At 46.3% G+C, this 24,925-nt stretch overlaps 1 protein-coding gene across 1 annotated transcript; it reads right to left on the bottom strand.

Annotated features, from left to right (window-relative positions):
- Positions 1-1,685: 1,685 nt before the first annotated feature.
- Positions 1,686-24,925, bottom strand: LOC135903903 (beta-1,4-glucuronyltransferase 1-like). Its single transcript, XM_065434358.2, has 5 exons — positions 24,265-24,925; positions 14,822-14,880; positions 11,314-12,227; positions 10,310-10,535; positions 1,686-1,950 (listed from the first exon to the last, which is right to left on the bottom strand). The coding sequence occupies exons 3-5, from the start codon at positions 12,141-12,143 to the stop codon at positions 1,759-1,761; spliced, it is 1,248 nt and encodes a 415-aa protein (XP_065290430.1). The 5' UTR covers positions 12,144-12,227; positions 14,822-14,880; positions 24,265-24,925; the 3' UTR covers positions 1,686-1,758.

Below are 24,925 nucleotides of genomic sequence, written 5' to 3'. Positions count from 1 at the left end.
GCGAAATGCGAAAACACCCGTGTGCCTAGATTTAGGTGCACGTTAAAGAACCCCAGGTGGTCGAAATTTCCGGAGTCCTCCACTACGGCGTGCCTCATAATCAGAAAGTGGTTTTGGCACGTAAAACCCCAATTATTATTATTACCTGATGCCTTCAATGAGTACTTTACTAATATTGACAGTATCACAGTACACTTAAATTCTTGTAATTTTATTATTTCTGCCCCGAATCTATTTTCGAGAAATTTCTTGGGTATTGTAAACATTTGTTTTCTGATGCACGCCGACAGTGACTGAGGAGCGCGCACTAAATCTTCAGTGTCCGATATAAGACCTGCAGCCACTGCAGGACGCCGACTTCGGTGTGGTAGATCTGAAAACTGCTTAGAATACTGGTGCCTCACGTTGTAAAACCGCGACATCATTTTGACGAACGCCGTAGTGGGAGACTCCGTAATAATTATGGCTACCTGGAGTTCTTCAACGTACACCACTTCACTGTACAAGGGCATTTTTGCATATGACTTCCACAGAAATAGGGCCGCCGCAGGCGGGATTTCAACCCGCGCCCTCGGGCTCAGCCGCACTACGCCACCACGACGGGTTAGGTTTCTGAAAATCGCCTTCCCCGCAGTTTCTTCTGGCATACGGAAGCTGCGGCTGTGTTAGTAGTGCGTGAGCTCGCGCTCCGAGGATATTTCCGTTCATGGCCCCCTGCAACTATACAAAAAGCTGCTACCAGTATGCCGACCCCATTCTGTACAGATATCGGTAGCTTTCCACAGACATGGCACTCCCAGTGTCTATGTGAGGATGCATTCATTTCTATGCACAGGTTGCCCCATTTTGTTGCACATGGCACAGATGACACGTGATGTCAAGGTTTTGGCGGCAGACGATAAACATCACCGACAACCATTCAAGGTGAAGCATGGAAGCCGACAAAGGAAGATGTTCACCATTTGCTCGTGACAGTGTTTAACTGCGCTTTGTCCTCGTAAGCGTTGCAAATTTCCAGTAAATAGCCTATCCACGGCCAATAGTCCTCATTCATTATCAGGATGATTTATTTGTCTTGCCCGTGGGGAAGGGGGTAAATATGCAATGAAGTTTCTGTGTGCAGGGTAAAACTTTAGAAGAGAAGTGGGACGTTTCAGCCGGAATACAAGGCCTCGATAAGTCTTCGCCTAAACATATGTAAGTACTATATTGTCACGGTTGAGCGACGAAGACGATGTGGGCATGACTGAACGCTCGAGCTATAGGCGGAAGTCTGTTTCTTGTGCTCAGTAGCTTGACAAGTATACCAACTAGCTACTCTAGATTAAGTACTACTCGTATAACAGTATGTACGGGTGGAGATTTGAGAGTTTTTAGCCCCCGCCGGCAAATTCTGCTTCCAAATTACATGCAACCCTCATCCGCTGGAAAATGATGAAATACCGGTGAAATATGAAATACAAGCATAACTCCAGCACAAACGACATATGCTGAGATGGCAAAACATCCACTTCCACAAATAAGTTGCAACTTTCACGAAGTGCCCTTTTCGAAGTACCTTCTTTACAGCAGGGACACCCTATATAGGGACATAATCCACGTTTCACTGTAGCTAAAGGCGAGTGACGCGTGTTCTGGCAGTTCAGTCACATCCCTTTGCAATATCTTATAGCGATTGGGCAAAATAAAGGTTTTAAGGTTTATTTATCCGACAGTGCGGAGGGGGGGGGGGGGGGTGGCAGCGAGGGCCAGCGGCTGTCACGAGAACTCTCGCCCTTTGCCGTAGCGCTGCTGGAGCGTCTTGCGGAAGCCGAGGAATATGCGGTAGTTGCGCATCTTTTCCGCGTTGCGGGCGCTGTCGTTGGTGGTGGTGTTTCGCATGCCCCGGTGGATGGCGAACGCGTCACTCAGCACCAGGAACCGGAAGCCGGCCAGGTGTGCCTCCAGGGTCTGCGATGGTCAGTGTCGAGCAGAAAAAGCGAACGTCAGTGAGCTACTGCAGCTCCGGCGAGATCAACAAGACCTTTTTCACTCTAGGCTGGTTTCTGGCAGTTTCGCATACAAGATGGTACCACGCGATATACCCCCACCTACATGGACACGGTCGACGTGCGTGCACGGCATTTCAAAGTGTTGGGTACAAGCGTCTGTTTTCTGTTAGGCTTGGGCAGCAGGATTCGGGAAGTGGTATACATAGGTCATATGAAAGCAAGGTGCATAAAGCAGGGGGGATAATGGTATAAATAAAAAATAACTGTTCTTACGACAAATTCCTACAGAGAAATTTTTTGCCTTGTACACGCGATACAATCCGTTCTGTCTCAACGACAGCAAATTGTGTAGTAATCCATTGTTATATCTTGTTGCGCCGACACAAGCTTTTGTCGGTGTTACAGAAATAAAGAAGAAATAAGGGAAAAGCAAGGCGCTTAAAATTAGGCTGACTCCACCTGGCTGCTCTTCATTGTGGAAAGAATTAAAGAGCGAGATGGGGAGAACGAAAGTTCACAATGTAGGCACAGACACGTGCGTGCTTGCATACTTAAGACAAACTTTCGGTCCATTTTGGAACCTCCTGTGTTGCCTCTTTCGACTGAGAATTGCAAAATGGTATAATAAACTTGGGGCACTTGTGGCACCCATGAGCACAGCGCAATAAATGCCAACTTAACAAATAATTTTTCTCTTGGTTTATATGGTATAGGAATTACCTTGCGTTCACTATAGTATAATCAAAAAGAGTCGCCACAGAACCTTAGGGCTAGATCTTGAAGTACATCAGTAGATGTACCCCAAACCACTACGCATGCGTAAACTCATAATGGATTCACCGCGTCCTTTCGTCCGAGCCGAGTTTGAGCTCACGAACGCATCTATCCGGAACTGAACTGAAGAAAGGTGATCAATCCATGCACCAACCAAAAGCATGTCCAAAAGCTAGGTCCAGTATTGAAAGCATACCTATACAAGCTGTCATAAAAGTATTTGCGTTACGACAGGCAGTCATTTACGCAACAGAGCCGTGAAATCTCGTTTGTGCGCGTGGTCGTGTGCGTATACATTAGCGGTGAATATTTCAAAGGAAACAGGTTCAGTTCAGCAGGTACAGATTGAGGTCTCTTGTGCTCAGCGCTAGCTAAATATTCAAGTTACCCCGGACCAAATTATACTTTATAATGGTCTCGAGCGAGACACGTCACCTGCACGAGAAAATTCGTCCCGAACGCGGCGTGCGCAGCTGCCCTGTCCAAAGTTACACTCGCCAGCTAAGACGCGCGGAAATAATGGCTACACGTCGGGAGGGCGAAAACGAGTGAACGAGATGTCTCGAAGAATGCATGCATGAAATATACATCCCCGAAAACCGTTGGCCGCAGAGAAACAAAATGAAGCGGACTGCTCTCGACAAGGCGGAGCGCAGAAACGTATGGCGGTCATAAATATTACTGCGCGCTCCTTCTGTCTGCTCATGAACTCACGCGAGAGGGGGGCTGTCAATTAGACTCTCGAAGAGCACCACAGCAGGCTAAACAAAATAAAGAAACCACATTTAGCCTATAGTCAAAGTAGCCAGCCTTTACGTCAGCGCTCTTTCTCTTGGTTACGTTGTGGCTCCTGCCTTCGCGCGGATTATTCTTCTACTTTTTTTTTGTGTGGTGTAGAAAGCAAGAAAGATTTTTTTCGAGCATAAATACAGGCCCTTACCACAGTCGTATAATCATAAAATAGATTTAAAAAGATACTAAAGAGCCTCTAACTTCAGTGATCCTCGCATTCCTCTTTATAGTTCCAACAATGGTAAGGGCACCGTGCGACGGCAAAGGATGCATTGGACAACTGTCGTCCTCGTTCCTTTTGACGTTCAGTATAAGTCCTTGCCTTGACGATAAAGCTGTTGGTCAGTATTTCTTTTCTCCCCTCCCCGCTCTCTCTTTGGCGCACTTCAGACTGTACCGAACTTCATATACTGTGTCTAGGAAAGCATATGTCGCCGCGAAAAAGACAAGCCCACTTGTCGAAACACGTTGTCTCCCTCTTTTACCTTGTTCTCGTTTTGCTCATCGTCAGGCGCACATGTGCGACGCCTGCTCAGTTATATGGCTATCGGAAGGAGAAAACCGCAGCAATTCTATATGGTGGTCACCCCAACCACGAGAGAGAGAGAGAGAGAGAGAGAGAGAGAGAGAGAGAGGGGGGGTAAGAGGCGGCAGCGCGCGGCTAGCTCGACGACGGGGTGGAAGCAAGGATGGGACCAGGAAATGTTCTGCGAGAGAAGTGAAACCTGAGCCAGTTGGTGTACACATTCGTATATTCAGTACAGCGTAGGGCAGGCCAGTGTTTGCTTTTCTAGGTCCTTTGTCTGTTGGAGCTTTGTTCTGAATATGGAATGTTCGTCTCGCTCCGCCTTTCTATGTAGGATCAGCGCCCATGTGGATCAGTAACATAAATAAAGAAGCGGATCTGGGCACGTCCCGTAAAGCCTATAGAACAAATAGCCGGTAGCCCAGAGTAACAATATTGAAACCTCGGGAAGGGAAACGTAGCTGCAAAGGCTTACGCATGGGGCGAAGAAACTACGAAATACAGAAGCATAAATTCTGTTCGGTTCATACGCCGGGCTATATCTGGGGTGGGTGGTGAGGTGAGCAGTACAATGGATGACAACGACAAAGGTGGTGGTGACGATGATCCTTCCGGTAGTAAAGGTTAATGATGAACAGCCCTACAAGGCTAACATGTCGAGTTTGAATGAATGTAGTAAAACGATAAATTGCTAATTTCTTGCTTCGCAAACTTGTATCAATCGATTAAACCGCTCGAATACGCAGGCTTGTAAGTTCGGCCACCACAGAACGACTTCTCAGACTACACTTTTGCCGATAAAAAGTTACAGGATTGAGGGTAGTCGATTAGACAAGAATCTTTCCTCCACATCGTGTTAAAAAAAAAAGTCAGGCTATATTTGAATTCCATTCAGGCGTTTCACGTGTCAAAACCGCGATTTGATTATGAGGCACGCCGTAGCGCGCGCGAGGGGGGGTGAGGAGGAGGAGTGAGAGAAAGAGAGACTGAATTAATTTTGACCACCTGGGGATCTTTACCGGGCCCCCAATGCACGAGACACGGGCGTTTTTGCATTACGCCGCCGCAGCTGGTATTCGATCCCGCGACCTCGTGCTTAGCAGCGCAGCACCATAGCCGCTTAGCTACCACGGCGGGTAGCCAGGTTGTATATATAACATACATGCGTTAGAGCATTACAGGCGGGGGGCAAACTTGCTGAGTGAATGCTACGCCTGAAGTACCAAGGAAATTACGCGATATTTTTTTCCTCCCCGAGTTGCGCATACGGAATCCCCCGGTTGCCTCTTGGATATTTAAGGCATGAACTCGATCACTATTTTTTTTTCTTTTTTCTTTTTTACCTGCAATGATAGTTGTATGGATTATCGCCATGGAAAGTGTTTTGGAAGAATAAATTACAAGTTTAACTAAAACAAACGCACTGACCAAAATTCGTGCAATTCATTGCAAATACGGACCACCGAAATGATATCCCTTTAATAGAGTGGCTCCTTAAAAAGTAATGATCAACATTTAATGGCCTTCACTTTTTAATAGAGCGAGCCATTTTCCTGTTTTCTAACGCTCGTTGTGCATACGTCGCAGCAGTGCGCATGGCAGTATATAGACTTCCTGTAGGCAGGGGCGTAGCCAGGGGGGGGGCTTATGGGGCTTCAGCCCCCCCCGAAATTTTTTCGTGCTCTCATGCGCCGCCGACGAAAACACCTCCCGGCGCCGGAAATCATGCTCGATTTTGTCTAGAATGTCCTTAATTCACGCTCGAAAAGACATTTTAGCGCAAACATTGAGAAATCGGGCTGGATTTTGCGGAAACGCCCATGCATCGGGACTCGCATATCGTAACGCAAGGAGCCCTACCGAGTACAAAGTTTCAAGGGCGTTTTGATGGCGAGCGGCCTCGTCTCGGCATCTCGCGGAGGCCGCAGTATCTATGGAGCGCTTAGATTTCAATTCTGAAACTTTGTGGGTATAAAGTTCTCATAACATTTTGATGCGAAAGGTGCATTGACATTTCCAAAGTCGTGCTTTAGATTTTCAATTTCGGAACTTTGTGGGTTTAATGCTGTTGTAAACATTTGACGCCAAAGGTGCATCGACTTTTCTAAAGTCGTACATCGGGCCATACAACGAGACAAGCCAAATCAACATACTATCAGACAAGTTGACAAAGCACGTAGCGAGATCCGATGAGACAAAGCGTTGTGGCGGTTCATTTGTGCCATCAGGTCACAGAAAAGAATATGAACATTTTTTTTTCACCTGCACCAAAGCATCCATGTCAAGACACTAAAACCACCATTGTAACTAAGTTCTTATTTATTTTTCTACCTAGGCTTTTATTCGCGAGGATACATTGAGCCTCTTTCTCTATTTTTTTTTTTTTTGTACTCGCAGCCCATGGGCTGCTGATCCAACGAGAGCGCATGCGTTTCTCTCGTGCTGCATCGACAACCGCGCGGCGCACTTGGATGCGCGTTCGTTTTTCTCTGGCCGACTGCATTTTCACCTGGCAGAGTTTTGGACGCTTTCTGGCTAGCAGACGAGAAAAAGAAACAATGCATAGTCGCTCGCCGCCAACACTGCGGGGACTCGACGGATTGCAACGCATTCGCTTGAGCGCAACCTCTCCGGAAAATTTTGTCTCGCCGGTGTAGGATACCGAGCAGCATGCGTATGGTTTTCTGTGGACCAAGCGTCACACGTTTTCTTCAATATTCCTTCGGTAGCCACACTAGGTGCCCAAAGTAGGCATTCAATTGTAGCCAACATGCTTTCCTTTGCGTTATTCTATTTCGCCGCCCCCCGCCCCACAAAAGAAAAAAAAGAAGGCATTGTTGTGGCGCAGCGAATTGTCGCATGGTGAAAGTTCGATTTTGTTACTTCTTTTGCGGAAAGTAATGGGCCACGGGACGCTTCAGTTGCCGGATACTATTATATTATTGCGATAGCAGCTATATGAAGACTCCAGGCGCATTCCTGCCGTTGCCCTCATGTTCCGTATAAATAAAGGCCAAGGGCGATAACATCGTGACCGCATGCTCTATGTGCGAGTGAAAGCGTGGGGTGGAGGGGGAGGGGTTAAGCCGATGATGGTGGCTCAGTCTTGTGTGCGCAAGTGAGAAAAGCGGGGAGGAAGCGCGCCGCCTTCCGTCGCACGCGATACATTTTGGGAGTGGAGGGAGGGGGGGGGGTGCTGTGATTTGTGAATCTGTGGTTGCGCAACATCTTTATTTGCCTTGTTTGATGCATTATATATAGTGACTTTTTCTTAGGTACGTAGATTTATTGGAGACTTATACGTATATTTAAACATCTTGTTGCGAGGTTTTGTGTATATGCGCAGTGAACTTTGTTTCCAGTAACAATTTTTTGCCCTGTATCAAGCTGTATCTTCACATTTGTATATTCCATTGTATCTTCGCATTTCTAATGTACGAAGGCAAGTCAAATGAAAGTGAGACAACCCGCGCCGTGCAATCATGGTTCCGTTCATTATTTTCGAGGCATGCGCCTAGCACATACGCATCTCATTTACAAGTGACATGCAGAGGTGAGGTTAAATGTTCTTTAATGCTCTCATACACTGGGTTGAACACGATTGCGTGACATAATGGACACTCCAGAAGTTGAACAGCTTGGTGTCGTGAGGTCCTTGACAAATGAAGATGTTTCCCAAAAAGAAATTATTCGCCGTATGGCTGCCGTATGCGTGGAAGATTGCGTTTCATTGGCCACTGTGAAGCGTTGTAGCAAACTGTTCAAAGAAGGACATGAAAGTCACAAAGACGATCCATGCCCGGGCCAAAGCCACGATGCAATCACCCTCAACACAATTGAAAAGGCCGTGGTCGCTCAGTGGCTATGGTGTTGGGCTGCTGAGCAGGAGGTCGCGGGATCGAATCCCGGTCACGGCGGCTGCATTTTGGTGGAGGCGAAAACACCCGTGTACTTAGATTTAAGTGCACGTCAAAGAACCCCAGATGAGGGTGACGACTTTTTGTCTGCAGTTGTGACCGGGGATGACTCACGGTGCCACTACTACTAGCCTGAAACACTACGGCTAAGCTTACAGTGGAAACATTTGAATTCACCACTCCCAAGGAAAACAAAGGCCGTCATTTCTGCCGGAAAAGTGTTGACTTCTTTTTGATCGTTAGGGGCCATTATTGATCAAATTTTCTAAATCTGGAAAGACTCTAAATCGTTTCAGATATTGTGAAAGGTCGGATCGGCTGCGTGTCGCAATCAAGAACAAACGACGTGGAAAATTGAGCATTGGGAACATCTTGCTTCACGACGATGCCCGCTCCCACGTCGCTGATGTGGTTAATACAAAACTGGCAGAGTTCAAGTGGGAAATGCTGCAACATCCCTCATGCAGCCCAGACCTTTTGCCTTGCGTCTTCCACATTTGGTAAAATTTGAAAAAAACTGCTCAAGGGAACCAGATTCGTGTCGGAAGATGACGTGTAGTCATTTACAGATTTTTGAGGCAGCAACTCAAGGAGTCTTTTTAGAGGGGAATTGCGCGACTCGTTAGTAGGACAAGTGTCTAAATACTTATGGTGACTACTTTTAAATAAAGTACCCCGTTTGTCATATATTCGCATTGGCTCACTTTCATTTGCCTCGCCCTCGTATATTTTGCAGAACTCCTGCTTTTTATATGTGCTCTCTGTTGCGACTATTATTTCGGAGCAATTACTCGCAATACACAACCGGTGACAGCTGCTCCTGCGCAATACATTCTAACAAAGGACGGCGTCATTGAGATTTTCCCCTGGTCGTTGCATATGTACGAAAATGTAAACAAGGTTGTTGAATCATATATATATATATATATATATATATATATATATATATATATATATATATTGTTCCCTCGGCTAATTCTATAAGGAGGAGGCCAAGCTGCAAAATGAGCCCCCCCCGAACGAAATTTCTGGCTACGCCACTGCCTGTAGGCACCTGTAAACAAATGAAAGTAGAGGTATGTACACAGGAACTGGACGCGGGATATGTAGACGATGCCAGAAGTTGAATTGGCAATTCTCACAACGACCACATTATCGCCGCAAGCACCCATGACATGACATCGCCCAGAATACAAACATATTAAGCCTAGTGGCACATTCCACTGGTCTTGTCGAACGTCGATGAAGCTGTGTGTGTGTATATATATATACATATAGACATATACACATATATACACATATATACACACACACACACACACACACACACACACACACACACACACACACACACACACACACACACACACACACACACACACACACACATATATATATATATATATATATATATATATATATATATATATATATATATATATATATATATATATATATATATATATATATATATATATATATATATATATATATATATATATATATATATATATATATATATATATATATATATATATATATATATATATATATATATATATATATATATATATAGAGAGAAAAACGAATTTAGTAGCCGTATCCCGGCTTTGTTAACCCTGCAGCAGCGTACTTATTGCCACGATAAAGATGACTTACTTGGTTGAACGCCTTTTTACACTTCGCAGGAGCGCTCGGGATGGCTATGGTGTTGGGCTGCTGAACACGAGGTTGCGGGATCGAATCCCGGCCACGGTAGTCGCATTTCGATAGAAGCGAAATGCGGTAACACCCGTGTACTTAGATTTAGGTGCACGTTAAAGAACCCCAAGTGGTCGAATTTTCCGGTATCCTCCACTATGGCGTGCCTCATAATCAGAGAGTGGTTTTGGCACGTAAAACCCCATAACTTTTGGAGCCCTCGGAAATGACCACGAGTTGACGACGACAACAACAACGTCACTGTGCACTGGCTGTAGGTAAACACAACGCGGCACGTTCTTAATAATAATTTCAGTGTGAACAAGGCTTCACCGTTGTTGGACAGTCATCAATTTAATATGTAAGGGTCATGCGCAATGTCCTAATGTCATCGTTAAGCAGCCCAACTTCGGTACATCTCTGCATTAACTTTATGAGATTACTTTCTGGAAAGATAAAATGATGCAGACTTTCAATTACTTTGCTTATATAGAAAGCGAATGAACCTTTTTAGGAGCAGTTCAGCACATGCAGCATATGTAAGTACAGTAAGGTTTCTCAATACTCGACTATCAAAGTACGAACACTTCACAACGACTGACAAGTACCTGTACGTTTCTCGTGAATCCATAGCCGATGAATATCTCGCGAAACTTGGGTACGTCGTGAGGACCGACGTAGAAGCACTCATAGCCGAATTCGAAGACTGCTTGGTAAGCTACGAAGAGCTCACTCTTGCTCGGGATTTTCTTCCACTTGTTGAAATTCGTGGCCCGCTGGTTTTTGCTGAACGCCACCGCGTGATATACTCGGAAGTCCTTCCTGTTTCCTGTTCTAGGGAGGGAGGCGTTGGTTGCGAGAATGGGAGGTTAAAAAGACAAAATCAATCGATAAATCGACATAAATGCAAAGTATCCCCAGATGCGACAAAAATAAGCAATGTTTTAGAATAGAGAAAAGTGGTCGAGTTGCAAAAAAAAGAGGAAACATTAAGAAAAGGCTGCAATAATTGTCGCGTGTGGAGCGCCTAAGGAACAAGAACAAAAGCATTCTTGGAACACTCGGCTGCGTGATTCAGTATGGTCCTGACAAAGATAAGACTAGAAAACTAACGCCCAAGACAGCGCGAACACTCAGTATCTAACTCTATGGCTATCACGCCTGCGTATTTAGGATGCTTCAAAAGCTTTCAGCTAAAAATCCACTTCGTTGGGGCTGTTTCTTCATTGTGTGCATGCGCAGAGATGTACATAGTTAGGTGCACCGAGGCAGATGTCTTCAGTTTATAACCTGCATATATGATAGATTAACCACTGAACGAACGATATTCTAAAACAAGAGTTTTAATAAATATTTAAAAGTCGAAGCGATTAAAGCCGGTTTGAAGGTCACGCGAAGTACCTGAAATTTCTCAGGGCACACGCGGTGAGCTTGGGAAGTTAAACGCGATTGATTCCTCGTTTTTGGCCAGTTTTCATTCGCTAACAGTAAAACTCGTATGCGGCATTTCCTTTAGCATATGAATATGCTTAAGCACAGAGCACGTTTTTACAGTCAACAACACTTCTTTTTCATTTCTCCTAACGTTCACTGCTGCCTTGCTTTCGCTTACCTACTGAGCAAAGCGTCCTTGGTCCTCGGATGGGGAACAAACTCGGTGCCTTCGAAAGCAGGCACGACGTAAAGGCACTTTGTACAAGGCGGCTGCCGCAGCAGGAACGCAGAGAGCCGCTCATACAGTCCGTACTGCGGCATCACGTCCACGTCCGTCGCATAGAAATACGGGCTGGAAACGCAGCCATCACGCGCAACGTTTCTTAAGTGGTTCTGTGGGAAGAGCAAGCGAGGCCAGCCTCGCGTCCGCTGGATAGACAGAAAAGCACGCAACAGAGCGCGGTAGTTGTCACAGAACAGCGGTTCGTCTACGTCTTCCCACGCGAACGTGTCTTTCGCACCACTGTCGTTCCTCTCTGCAGGCGACACAAAGTGAAAACTGAAGTTCTCCCTGATGGCCGGGAAGCACACCCTAAGCACGTGCAGGTACGTCACCATGAGCTGCAGGTCGAAGTTCTCCCTGAAGAACACAGCCACCGACACCGGGCCGGCCCAGTGCTCAGAGAGCTCGCGTAGCCAGTGCAGATGGTCCAGCGAAGCGATGGTGGACAAACACACGATCGCTCTGTCGGACGCCCGCTTGTCGCCCTCGATAGCGTTCTCGTGGACTCGGTACAGAGACTGCGAGTCCAGCCTGAACGGCGGCAGCGTGAAGACGTCGGTGTAAGTGGACAGGATGCTCCGGAGGTCGGGTACCTCGAGAGGGCTCTTCTGAGGCGCTCCATAGCGCAGGATGCAGGTGTTGAAGGTGGTGCAGGTGAACAGTAGCGTGACTGCGCTCGCGCCGAGAGCGGTCCAGATGAGGCTCTTGCGCAGCTTCCGGTGCATCCCGTCAGGAGTAGGTGGCTCAGGTCAGACGTCGTTCGAAGTCGCTCGCCGTAGCTCGCGAAGACGCCATGTGATGCAGTGTCCCTATTTTGTTACAGCAGAACAAGGCAAAGAGGAGGAACGCGTGGTTAAGTGCACTCTTCAATTTACAGAGTAATATACACGGTAACTGCCATGGTAACTAACCAATTCACACGAAAGCAAAAGATAGCATTATGACATCCTGAACGGGTCGCTCTGAACACGTAATCTTGAGAGAGGGAAGGAAAGGCATGGATATTAAGCAGATATCATCATTATTATTATTATATATCATATAAACACATATAAACAGACACACTGTGAAAGTATCACGCTAGCAATTGCCTCCTGAAAGGGACACCGGACTCGCAAAATTGAAAAGGATATAAAAGAGGATGAAAAATTAAGAGAAACAATAGAATACACTAAAATAACAAATGTAGCACGTGGTGTGCGTGACCGTGCACAGTGTTGCACGGTCACGGTGTTGTGAATCATGTGGTGCGAGGCATAACGCATGAACATAAATTGTTATCTGCGAAAAGTAACCTACTCTAGACAATAGTAATTGAAGTCGAAACTGCATCGCCTTGCAACCGTCAGGTCGTGACTCGATCACTCCGAGACAGGCAGTTTTCGTTTCCTACATATAAAAAGATACTATCGCATACAACTGTTAAGCATCTGGACTGGTATCCTTAATGACTATCGTTCAAAGTGGGCTTCCTTCTCAGTGCCCAACACATTAAGAACGTCGACGCCGATAGGTGGGGACGACCAACACCGCACTAATTAACCAACGTGTGCTGCCGGCGGCTTCGCCTGCTTCCGCGAAACGGTGATTGCAGCAGACGTGGAAACCCTCGTCGCAAGATCTGTTGCGGAGTGGAAACAATGGCTAGTGCTAGATATCGCATGCATAAATGGAGCAAAAAGAAAGAGTAACACCGACCGGACATCTCACTCTTCCGAAACAGGTGTTGCGGGCGCGCCTGAGCAATGAACAAATGCGCCGGCCGCCAACCGTGAAGAGCTCGACGGGCGCAACCGCAAGAGTACGGAATTATGAGACCAGGTACCCGCGGCTGAACGACTATTTTTCTCATACGGGCATGATTTGCGGAACTTGATTTACTCAGCGAGTATACCCTGTATACGCGCGTGAGTGGGATGTCTGTTGTGTACGGGCGATGTAAGGATAACCGACCTCAAATTCATCCACTGGCAGCTGCAGACCTACGCCGAAGAAAAGCTCTTGCTGCGCGAACGGCGGTGCATTGCCATTGGTGAACGTACCGTATACTTTAAATATATATGAAATTCGTGTGGCAACTACATCTTTACATCACATGAATAGGAAACAAAATGAGCACAATGCAGAGATGAGGAAGACAGCAAGACGACTTCTCCGTGTACTCAGTTCTTTTTTCCGTGCTCATCTTTTTTATTTAATTATTATTCATGGGCATGTACCAACTCGCACAATTTAATTTGCCAAGATAACTGACGTTCCCTTCGCGGCGTGCCCACTTCAGCCTTCTCTCAGGTGCACTATTTTTTTAAAATCACAACGCATCGCTTTACTTATCCGGCAAACTGCTGAGATTCAGGAAGCACCTTTCTCATTGCTTCCCGACAACCTACAACTGACAGCTGTGCTGATACTTGCACCCTCAAGCTTTTGCCCCTTTGGCTGAATAACAACATTCGCAGAATAGACTTTGTTGCATGCACTCATGTTGAAGTGGATACGCGCTTTTCACAAAAGGGAAACAGTGACAGACGATGATGGCATCGCTTCCAATTATAAACGACTAGGTGCGGGGGTATGCATCCTGACACACATGCCGTTCTCGATATTTTTGAAGTTGTAAGCGTGCATCTCACAGGGTGTTCCCGTTTTTCTTATAGTGCTCTTGTGCATCGAAGTTGTCTGGAATGCTCACATTCCAGACAACTTCGATGCACAAGAGCACTATATGTAGACATGTGGTTATTCTCATATTAAGCACATTTAAGGCTACAGATGCAAATCAGCTGCCATAGCTGATTTGCATTAATAACAGTAGGTATGTAAAAGCATAAGCACGAAATATGAAAATTAGTAAGCCACACTGCAATAGGAAAAAGACGCACATGAAAGCTATAGAGACATATTCTGGAACAACAAGGAAATACTAGTGGGAACCTCAACAGCACTAAACATACGAACATAGACATAGAAATGACAACACGCGGCACCATGTGTTGTTGTTCCCAAGTCTGTGCCTGTCCTTTTAGCGCTATTGATAATTCCAGTATAACAGTGGAACTAGCCCGAATCAATGCCTCTGAAAAAAAAAAAAAAGAAGCTAGTGCTTTATTGCTTTTTTTTTGTTATCGGAACATAAAATTTACCAGACGGATAACAGCTGGCGAATTTATCCACATCTACGACAGATGCTACGCGTGCAGACCACACATTTACGTCAAATAAAGAGTGCGTAACCCCGACAAATTTTGCAGTCTCCAGCGTTCACGATTTTAGCGCACGCACTTTACACTACATGTATTCTAGTTCGAACTTGATTGACCTGTTTACGTGAAATAGCAGGCTTTTCAAGCATACTAAGGCAGGTAAGAAAACTGCAACGGAAATTTTCGAGAGGTATACTTACGTCGATGTGAGGATTCTGCTTGAGGTATCAGTGGGAGAAGACAAGCTGGAACGGCACATCTGGTGGATGTGGGAAGCGAAAGTAAGAAGATAAATTAGAAACCAGAAATGTAATTTCGCTTGTAGTAATACTACACCCTGTCGCACTATGAAATTGGTTGAATTAAATGAGCTAATGCGAGTCGCTCTCGGCACGTTTGCGCATTCAAGGAATCCATTTATACAGTATGCTCGTGTTGTATAATTGCATAAGTGCAAACGATTGCAACATTGTGCATTAATTATTAAAGTTAAAGCGCTGATACGTAATGAACCGACTTTCGCAATTCAGTTTTATAACTTTGTAAACTTACTTGGCAAACTCGGTAATATTTGCTGCGGCGGCAATTCGAACGTCATATGGTCGTAAAAACTTCGTCGATCTGCTTTTTGTTTTTAAGAAGTCGCGGTCACTGGCCAAGCCAAAGTGAAAAGCCACTAACGTGGAACCTGTACAGGTTTCTTGGTCACACGAAACCAGACAAGAGCAGTTTTTTTTTATGCCAAGATGTGACGTAATACGCGGGGCCAGACAGCAGATAGGTTTCCATCTGTCCTGTTGATTGTGTCAACTAGCCGTTGTTAGGATCAATGAAGATCCCATCATGAGAAGCAGAGTCTTCCTATCTTTTTTCTTACCTTTCGTTTTCTTGCTTGCTTACATGCCAACCGTGAATACTAATACTTGTTCGCCTGCAGGTGCTTCGAATAAATAGCCTTTAAAACAGTGCATCAATTTTCATGGGAGCTGTTGATGCTAGTAATTTACTCAGTGCTTTGTAATATCGTAATATTAAAGAAAACGAGATGGCTGTCACGTCGGCAAAATCAGCCGATGATCAAACATTTTATTCGCCACTTTGAAACCAGAACAATGTTTAATGCGTTCCGCAAGGTGACTGCTAGGAATTTCCCTATAATACACCTATTTGCCCGCAATGCAAAAGTAACTACAGGTCCAATAAATCTGCCTATACAAGGAAGTACAGACACCGCACCGTTCCTGGGCGAGCACAGATGACACGGGAGACTTTTCGCATCGCGTAGAGTTCGTGTGCTATACGAAAAGCACTTCCTCGGCTATAAAGACGGGCACAAACGTCGACAGAAGTATATCTCTAATGTTCTCTATATTTCTCTTTCAACGGGCCTGTATTACACAACAACGATCTTTGAATCGTTTGCGGTTAGCCACGGAATGACGGCCGCAGACGAAGAGCCTTGCAACGACAAGCTTGACACCGCCAGGTCATTAAAAGTAAGCAAAGATTGAAGCTTAGAGTACCCGAATTTGCTGGAGCCGTCAGAAACCCCAAGAAAGCAATGTAAAAAAAGAACTACGTTTCTAAAACAGCATAGGCGATGAAATATGTTCTTAATTATACGAGTGTATATATTGGGAGGGCTTGCTTACACGACTGCTTTATAAGCTAACTAAGGATCCATAGGCCGTTCAGCGCGCATCTTTGAGCCTACCATTATAACGACGAGACTCGCACAGACTGTAGAATATCGCTCTCTATTTTGGCACCGGAAGCATGCTTCCGCGTTACTGGGAGCAACCCATATATATCCGGAATTTCTTTGCACGCGTTCTTCCATCAACTGCCGGAAGTAGCCAACGGCATTGAGGTCGGAGCTCGTATAGGACCGGATATAATTATCGCTATCGTAGGCTTGCGTCAAGAGCCTCGATTTTTGTATATTGAAACTCAAAAAGCAAAATATGAGATTGCATGCAGTCCATAAATAACCAACGTTCCTCGGGTGCTTCGCCCACTTTCCAGACAGAGGCTGTTTTCTCCCCTATAACTACTGCCATTTACTCCCATAAAATCACGCGTAACTACCGGCGGTGCAGTCATTTCACTGTGAATTTGTGCCAGCAAGAGGAAGGTGTGCGACAACTCCATGCAGCGTTTACCGTGTGCCGTTTCTAGAACTGCTGTCAAATATTTATTTTATCCGAAAGGCTGTGCTTCAAGTCAACGCGAGGTTCACAACAACTGGACTCCGCGTGTGATGTGTTGTCTTTTCTTCCCTTTCCTTTTTTTCTTCTGTCTCCTCTTAAAGCATGTGGGCATAGTATCTCTTTCAGGAGACAATTGCTAGCCAGCTTTTCTGTCTTTCTGCTATGTGTACTACCGCTGCCTTTAATGAAACTTTTATTCCGTCCTTTCACAAGCCCAGATATTCCTCTACAGATACCCCTTCATATACTCATGCCATCTTTGATGTGTTCCCGTGACCATACTATCGAAGCGGAACTGATTAAAAAAAAGTCCTTTTTTTTTTGTCTGTGTGCGTACTGGAAGTTAACCTGAACGTTACGATTTAAAAAAAATAAAATTCACTCCGAAACGAAGTAAAAAAGAAAGAAAAACTTTTCGGTTTAGCTTGCATACTTTCTCAGGAGTTCATCATCCATGCATTGTCTGCGCTAGTGGCTCAACCATGGTGCCTGACTTGTAAAAAAAAAAAAAAACCGAAAAGGAAGGAAAATAAACCATGGGGCTTTATGTGCCGAACCCAGATCTTATTATGAGGCACGCCGTGTAGTGGGGGACTCCGCAAATTCGGACAATCTGGACCACCTTTGGTTCTTCAACGTGCACCTAAATCTAAGCACACCGGTGTTTTCGCATTGCGCTCCCATCGAAATGCGGCAGCCATGGCCGGTATTCGATCCCCTGAACTCGTGCTGAGCAGCCCAACACTGCCTTATTTGTTAAAATGCACACGAGCTTTGCTATATGTGGCCGAATATTTCGCGGCTTTCGTCAAGGCGCGTCGGGAGGCAGGCGCGTTAGTAATTCATGGTAATACAGCCTCGACCCATCACTGAAACTTAAATTACCAGCGAACCTTTCAGGACGTGACGCAACACTGCTGTGTCGGCTGTGGGCAGGAGTAGCATTCACCAACTCGTACAGGTATCGTATTGGAATGGCGGGCTCACGAATGTGCCCTAAGTGCAAGTGTGAAAAGACCATCAGTCATCTTCGGTGCCACTGTTCTCGCTTCGATAATCAACGTCATGTCATTAATGTCCCCCTAAATCAAAGTGCGCGAGCGTTTTTTTTTATTATTATTATTTCGCCCCCGTCGAAATGCGGCTGGCTCGGAAAAATCCGCGACCTCGAGCAATACCATAGAAGGAAAGCTATCGCGGCGGGCACGGAAGTGTTGATTTGACGTGCGGCTGCTTCCGTTGTGTCGCCTAGACCCCGCCGTGCGCTTTAATTAATGCGGCTCTGCTTCTGCACGCCCTGCGCAAGTTGTCCGCTAGGCATATTTGCATGGTTTTATTTTTCAGAAATTAAAGAGCCCCTCACCAGGTCTGGCCATTTTGAGCTGACAAGCGCAGAGCTTACAATGCGTGCTAATGATCGTGTTTGCAAAGAATTACATTGCTACGTGCCGCGGAAAAGTCTGAAATTTCAATCCGAACGCTGTTTTTCCCTTTCACTCGCGTCGATCGCGCTCCAAGCCGGACGATGACGTACGCGTGTCCCTGCGCCTACGTACTCGTGTCCGCTGTGCGACGTTGCTCGTGGTGGAGCCTGTCTTCGAGAATTATTCAAGGCAACGTCCGTTATTTGTGTGACCCGTAGCTTGAATTGACGAATTGAAGTGTAGAAAAATAAAAAATTCAAACAGAATGTCTGTGTGTTTTTTGTTTTACTTCGCACCGAAGCAATAGTGATATGTACTTCATCTTCGTCTGCTTGTTCCCACGGTCGTGCAGTCACGTGCGCAGGTAGCCATTTTCTACCGTGCTCCAGCGCGTCATCATGCTCTGCGATCCGCTTTTTCTGCCTGAGTATTCGTGTAGCACTGAATTATACTGCTAGTCATGTGTCCTTGTGCACAGCGCGCAAAATCGCGCGCTGCGCGAAACCAGACAATAAGAACAGCAAGCGCGCAACGCCGTCAGCGGAAGTGCGCCGCACCAAAAAAGAAAAGAAAAAGCGAGGAGGAAAAAAAACTTAAGGTGGTGCCCGTGACGTATGCGTCATGCGATCCTCGAGGCCCGCTATAGGAGAACGCAGGGAAGGAATTTCGCTTGAGGAGGCTGGACGGGACGAGTGGAGAGCGTCTTGACTGGCAGTGGAGCTCGCCTCCTGAAATCATGGGTTCGCGGCACTGAATATTTCTAGCTCGATTATTAATGAGCCGATTCGAAAAATGTTTGCGATAGAACCCTCCCTAGAGCATACGTAACAACTTTTAACGTATAACCAAAATTTTCTATGGGGCCTGGTGAGGGGCCCCCTATAAGCTTATCCAGCGTTTTCTTCCCTTCTCACGTCAAGATTTCCCTATCTACACCCCCCCCCCCCCCCTCCCTCGTATTTGTATGGAAACTGCGAGCGAAAAGTGGAAAGGCTGTTATTCACTCGTTTCGCGACTGCGTGAGTTCTACTCATTCTATGCCTCCTCTCCCGCTCCTCTCGTCCATTCTATCTAGCTCCCTTCTCGACTTGCACGTTGGTAGGAAGGTAAGCGCTTGCGGGTGGTCGCGGATGGTTACAGCTGTCAAGAGGCTAAGGTGGCGACGACCCAGGAGCTCCAGATGGCATTGTGCACATTCGAGGCGGTGCGGTTCAAAGAGTTCCTCGGGTTTCTTTTCTTTACCACGCTCCTTCAATGTATGTACACTGTGCACATTCTAACCCCCCCCCCCCCCCCCCCCCAACGCGGTGTGCCAGATAACAGCAGCAGCATTGGGAAAGTCGAAGGAAAAGGTAAAGAAAGCTTCGCTTTAAAACCGTGTAGCTGTGAACCAGTTGCTAGTTCTTTGGCTCTAGATAATGACAAATATCAATGATCGCGGCCAAGCAATGTGAGTAACATCGTGTTGGAGGGATACGGCATACCGGGCTGCAGAAAGGCGAGCGTTCGCCACGCGGCTGAATTGCAGCCTCGACGGCCAGCAGAACCGCATAACTTGTGCTCGCGCGGGATCTCGAAGTCGTTCTCCTGATCATCTCCTGCACATCAGGAGCAGACGGCTTTACCGCTGAGCCATCGTCGGTGATACGGACTTCTTAATAATCTTACCGACTGCCAAATGCCTGCTAAACTTGCAAGCGATAGAATACGTTTGTATCTGTAGGCCGTGAGAAGGGAAAACCTCAGTTGTACATTTCCGGCAGGCCATGTTCGAAACGTTTCCACTTAATGGGTGGAGAGATAACGCGAATTTCCCATTTTCACTTGGTAATGACCATGCGTGCTGTGGCGTGCGCTAAAATGAGATCTTAGTTCGCAGCTGTGCTGGCCCTCACGTTGTTGGGTAGCAGGCGCCACAGCTGTAAACAAGAGGCAACCGCCTAGTAGCATGGCGCTCGACGTGACCTTATAGATCAGCTCAGCTGACGTAACCGCACACGTATTCGTAAGTGCTCTTATGCCGACGACCTCACCTGGCGACTGCGCACCGAGAAAAAAAAAGGGCTCCCTCACGCGCTGGCGCTTTTGTCCGCAGAATTTACGAGCTATATTCCCGCTAGTGTCCTCAGCACGACTTTCTTTGTTCCGTTGGATCGTTTTCGACTGCCAGCAATTCGCTCCCGACGGAACATGATAATCGTTGGCACCGCATTGCCCCTGTTCATTCACACGGCATCCGTCGCATCACGCGTACAAGGGCGCAGCTGCTTCGCTGCGATGGCGACCTTTGTTCGAGCCTTGAAGCAAACCTTTGTCTTTGACGCGTCAACGTTTGCCAAGGGCAAGCGTTTTCGAGTCACCCGCCTGTGCCCAATAAAACACTCGGCAAAGAAGAGCACGGCCTATATTGGATTGTGACGAGCTCCCTTGCGTTTCTTCACAGCGCATACTCTCGCCTCTCGACCGAATGCAACCTGTCCAGCGAATCAAAAATGGAAATAAGGCGCTTGCCAGTGTGACAGGGAAAATATAAATATACACTCGAAGCGACAACTGCGCTAACAAGCCTGATTTATGCAACTTATACAGAAAACCAATGTCCGATCGGACGCTGGTCTTTCTCCGTGATAACTTCTGCATATACGGAAGAATATTCAGGTAGCTTATTGTGAATGTCGCCCGGCCGTATGCCGGCCGTGACGTTTGGATGAAAACCGCACACGAGGGGAGGGCGTTAAAGAAGCCGACAAAAGCCTCGCCGACTAGCGAGTGCTAGATTATATGGCGAATACATACCGGCAAGAAATATATAGGGAGAGAGAAAACGACAACGTAATTTCGTCCGAGGGACGAAAGAACAACTTGCCCCATAAATTAAAGAAACAAATAAACACGCAGTAAGGTAAATACGTTAGGCTATATACTGATGTAATTATTTAACCGCAAGAAGTACAAGAGGCACGCTATCACGTGTTTTCCTCACCTGCTACGGCTATACATCCTATTGCATGAACGTGCATTGCATGAACGCAAGCAAGGACAACAGCTTTTGACGATTAGGCCTGGCTCTTACATTATAACGCGGTATTCCAACAACTTTCTGAATTTCATGACGTTCATACCCACCCGCCATTTTTTTTTTACTGATGCTTGCGCGCGATACTTATATGTAGCACGGCTCGCGTGCAAAACTTTTGAATGGAAATATTTCTTGGGCAAATGAACCTTTCCAAATTGCTGGAATGGTGCGAACATTCTGCAGAACAGGTATCTTGAACAAGTCGTGTCTTAGAAGCGAAGCACGTTTTACAGCGCAATAACCATATATAGACGGCGCGCGATGGGATAATCTGTATATGGTTGGCGTTGTCGAGAACTGTGTAGGCGTGATGCGATAGCGATTTTTGCTGCGTTTGCAAGCGCTCTTAGCTCGACACAATCGCAGCTGTTGCTTCGTCGCACATTGTCGAAAGCCGTACACACATGTTCCCCGACTTTTTCAAGCACTCAGAGTTAGAATGCTCAGGCAAGTTTATAAGACAAGGTCGCGTAAACGTTTCAGGAGGGTAGAAAACTGCAGGTGGCTTCTAAATCAAGCCTAGCGTTTCAAAGCTTTTCTAAACACATAAATGCCTTCATGATAGCTCATCATCCCTTCTATACCTCTTACATTTCTTAGTCTTGCTGTTACGTACCAATATTTTACTTGATGGTTTAATCTTTCCTTCACGTTAATTCTTTACTTCCTCGTAAAACTTCACTTTTCTTTCATACACGCTTCTTGTATTCAAAAGACTTAATTAAGCGTACAACGGCGGAGTTCACCTATACGGTCTTTTGAATGAAGGAATTACCCGTGCCCATACATCTTTTCTTAGCCCTCCAACTATCTTTTTTTCCACCTATCGCGCCTGTCCACACAACATTTCTCTCTTTCAATCACCCTTTTCTTTCCTGTCGCCTTTTTTCTGTTGCGTCTTTCTTTCCTATATTTTATTTTCACAGGTGCGATCCAATTCCTCATCCGACACCGTCTTGGTGGCGTCAATTCCATTACATTATCGTGTCTTTCACATCATGTCAGATGTAAATAAACCCCAGGAACGGACGTAATTGTCAGCTATACCACGCCGCAACATTAACACGACAATGACAAGATTTACCTAACGCCGGTGTTCGATCATTATCACAAAACATTCCTGACAATTTATTTTTTAACGGAGAGCTTTTACATTTACAAATATTTTTTTTTTTTACACGACGGACTCCAATACTACAGTACAGTGGAAGTCTCCGGGTTATTTCTGACCACTTAAGTCGGTTTCTTTAACGTGCGTACGGAGCGTTTTCGCATTCCGACCCCCATCCAAATGCGGCAGACGCAGCAGGGAACCGAACCCGCCACCTTGTGCTCAGCATCAGAAAAAAATATTAAATTATGGGGTTTTACGTGTCAAAACCACTTTCTGATTATGAGGCACGCTGTAGTGGAGGACTCCGGAAATTTTGACCACCTGGGGTTCTTTAAATAAAGTAAATGTAAATGTAAGTACACGGGTGTTTTCGCATTTCGCCCCCATCGAAATGCGGCCGCCGTGGCCGGGATTCGATCCCGCGACCTCCGTGCTCAGCAGCCTAACACCATAGCCACTGAGCAACCACGGCGGGTCCTCAGCATCAGGGCGTCATAGCCACGAACCACCGTATTTCGGGCAGACGTGATAATCTTGAGCGTGTGGAACTTCGTATAGTATACGTATAGCGAAGTTTGGGGTGCATAGCGCGAATCACTCGATGGCCCACGAGTATACTATACTGGCCTGTCATCAGATGGACATGGAAGTCAAGTATAACAGAATACTCTAAATTGATACGTTACCTCGTGTTCTCTCTCTTTTTTTAACGATTGACTGTGTACGGACAGGACCAAATAAAAAAAAAAGTTTCAGCTAAGAACGAAAATTTACGAATAAATAAAAAAGGGGTTATTCGTCTTGCAAATTTTCTGGAGTCATGAAAACGCTGCCTATAACGTGTCGTTGACTCAGGTTAACAAAATTTATTGAACCAACGAGACGTTGCAGCAGCACGGGGTGCATAGATAGGCGCGCGATCAAATGAAGGCCCTTTCTGACTGCCAAGAAGTACAGGTACGCGCTTATTTATTTGAGGGCTAATATAACAATGTTAAGAGAATGTAACGTGAAAAAAAGAAAAAAAAAGAATACACAGCACCATATATGAGAATCACTGCCTATGATGAAGTCGAAAAGCTACGGCATGGTAATCGTTCCTTCAGTACCACTCAGAAACAGAAACAGACGGTACTGCGTGATTTGCGACCCCACATGGGGCTTTTTTTCCCCTTACCTATATCACGCCTGTCTGCACAACAATGCAAACTAAACTATCCCCACTTTTGGTGCCGCTGAAAGACAATGCAGTGAAATGTCAATATGAAGGTCAAATGTGTGAAAAAAGGCACACAACACGGACGCACACTTCAATTTTAGACATCTGTCTTCCAGTCACGTAAGATAAGCATAGCGGTTTGGGCGGGCTGGTAACGAATGATTCGACGTAGGTACAGTACGGAAAACCATAGCACAAAGGGACGGACACCAACAGCGCTGTGTGCTACATGTGACCGTGCCTCTTCGATTGTGTTTATTTTCCTGCCCGCTACCCACACTGAATCACATTTTACAGCTAGCAGCAACCAGTGCTATAACGCACCATGAGACGTTCACTGCTATGCCTATGCGTGTTACAAGTTGTGCAGGGACCTTAATTAGGAAACATTTTTTTTGGTTCAGAAAGCCGCTTTCACTGTCGTGTGCAGAAGTGCTTTTTTCTTTTCAAACGAAATACTCCATAAAATGAAAACGCGTCATGAGCAAATAATAATGATAATACATAACGCAAGGCTTAAATAGCATCATCGTTATTATAAAGCGGCACGTCTTCATTATTTTACACCTGCATGCGAACACAAAGGGATTGACTCACCTTAAAACAAAAACGATGCTTTTCGCAGAAAGCGAACAGCACAGTGCGGTGAAGGTTTCTCGGAGAAGTTGGCCATGACGGACGTGACAGTGATGGCCGTAAAACGATGCTCCAATGTCGTCCCGTATCGGCGGGCGTCTTCGGCGAAGTTTTGCCGGAGCTCGCCCCCGGTGCTGCCCGTTCTTGTAGCCGCACTGCGGAGCTCGGCGCGCATGTCACGCGTCCGGACGGCGTGCGAGTCGAGAGCGTCAAGAACCCCGAGCTGCGCCGTTGGTTGACTCCCTCCGCTGCTCGGACCCACGTCCGGGAGAGGGCAGAGCACACAAGTGACGCAATCACCGACGCGCAAGAGAAACGGAAGCGGCAATGAGGACGGCAGGAGGGGGAAGGGCGCCGCTGAACGCGAGGACGGCTCCGCAAGCTCCAGTTATACCGACCGCGTACATCCAGCCAAAGGTCGCATGTACGATTAAATCATGCGCGCTTCCACGACAAGCTGACGTTTTCGGCTGTGTGCGCGTGGGGAGCGCCAGCATAGCGGCAAGCGCGCAGCGCACAAACGCACATTGCATGAGCTGTGTAGGTAAATAGATGTGTCGAAAGGTGGCGATCATCGTGTCACGGTGCTCATTTGACCTCGCTCGGCGAGGACTTACGTCGC

The sequence above is a fragment of the Dermacentor albipictus genome, chromosome 3, assembly GCF_038994185.2.
Source record: "Dermacentor albipictus isolate Rhodes 1998 colony chromosome 3, USDA_Dalb.pri_finalv2, whole genome shotgun sequence".
In the NCBI taxonomy this organism is placed as follows: domain Eukaryota; kingdom Metazoa; phylum Arthropoda; class Arachnida; order Ixodida; family Ixodidae; genus Dermacentor; species Dermacentor albipictus.
This window is presented reverse-complemented; position numbering and strand designations above follow the sequence as displayed.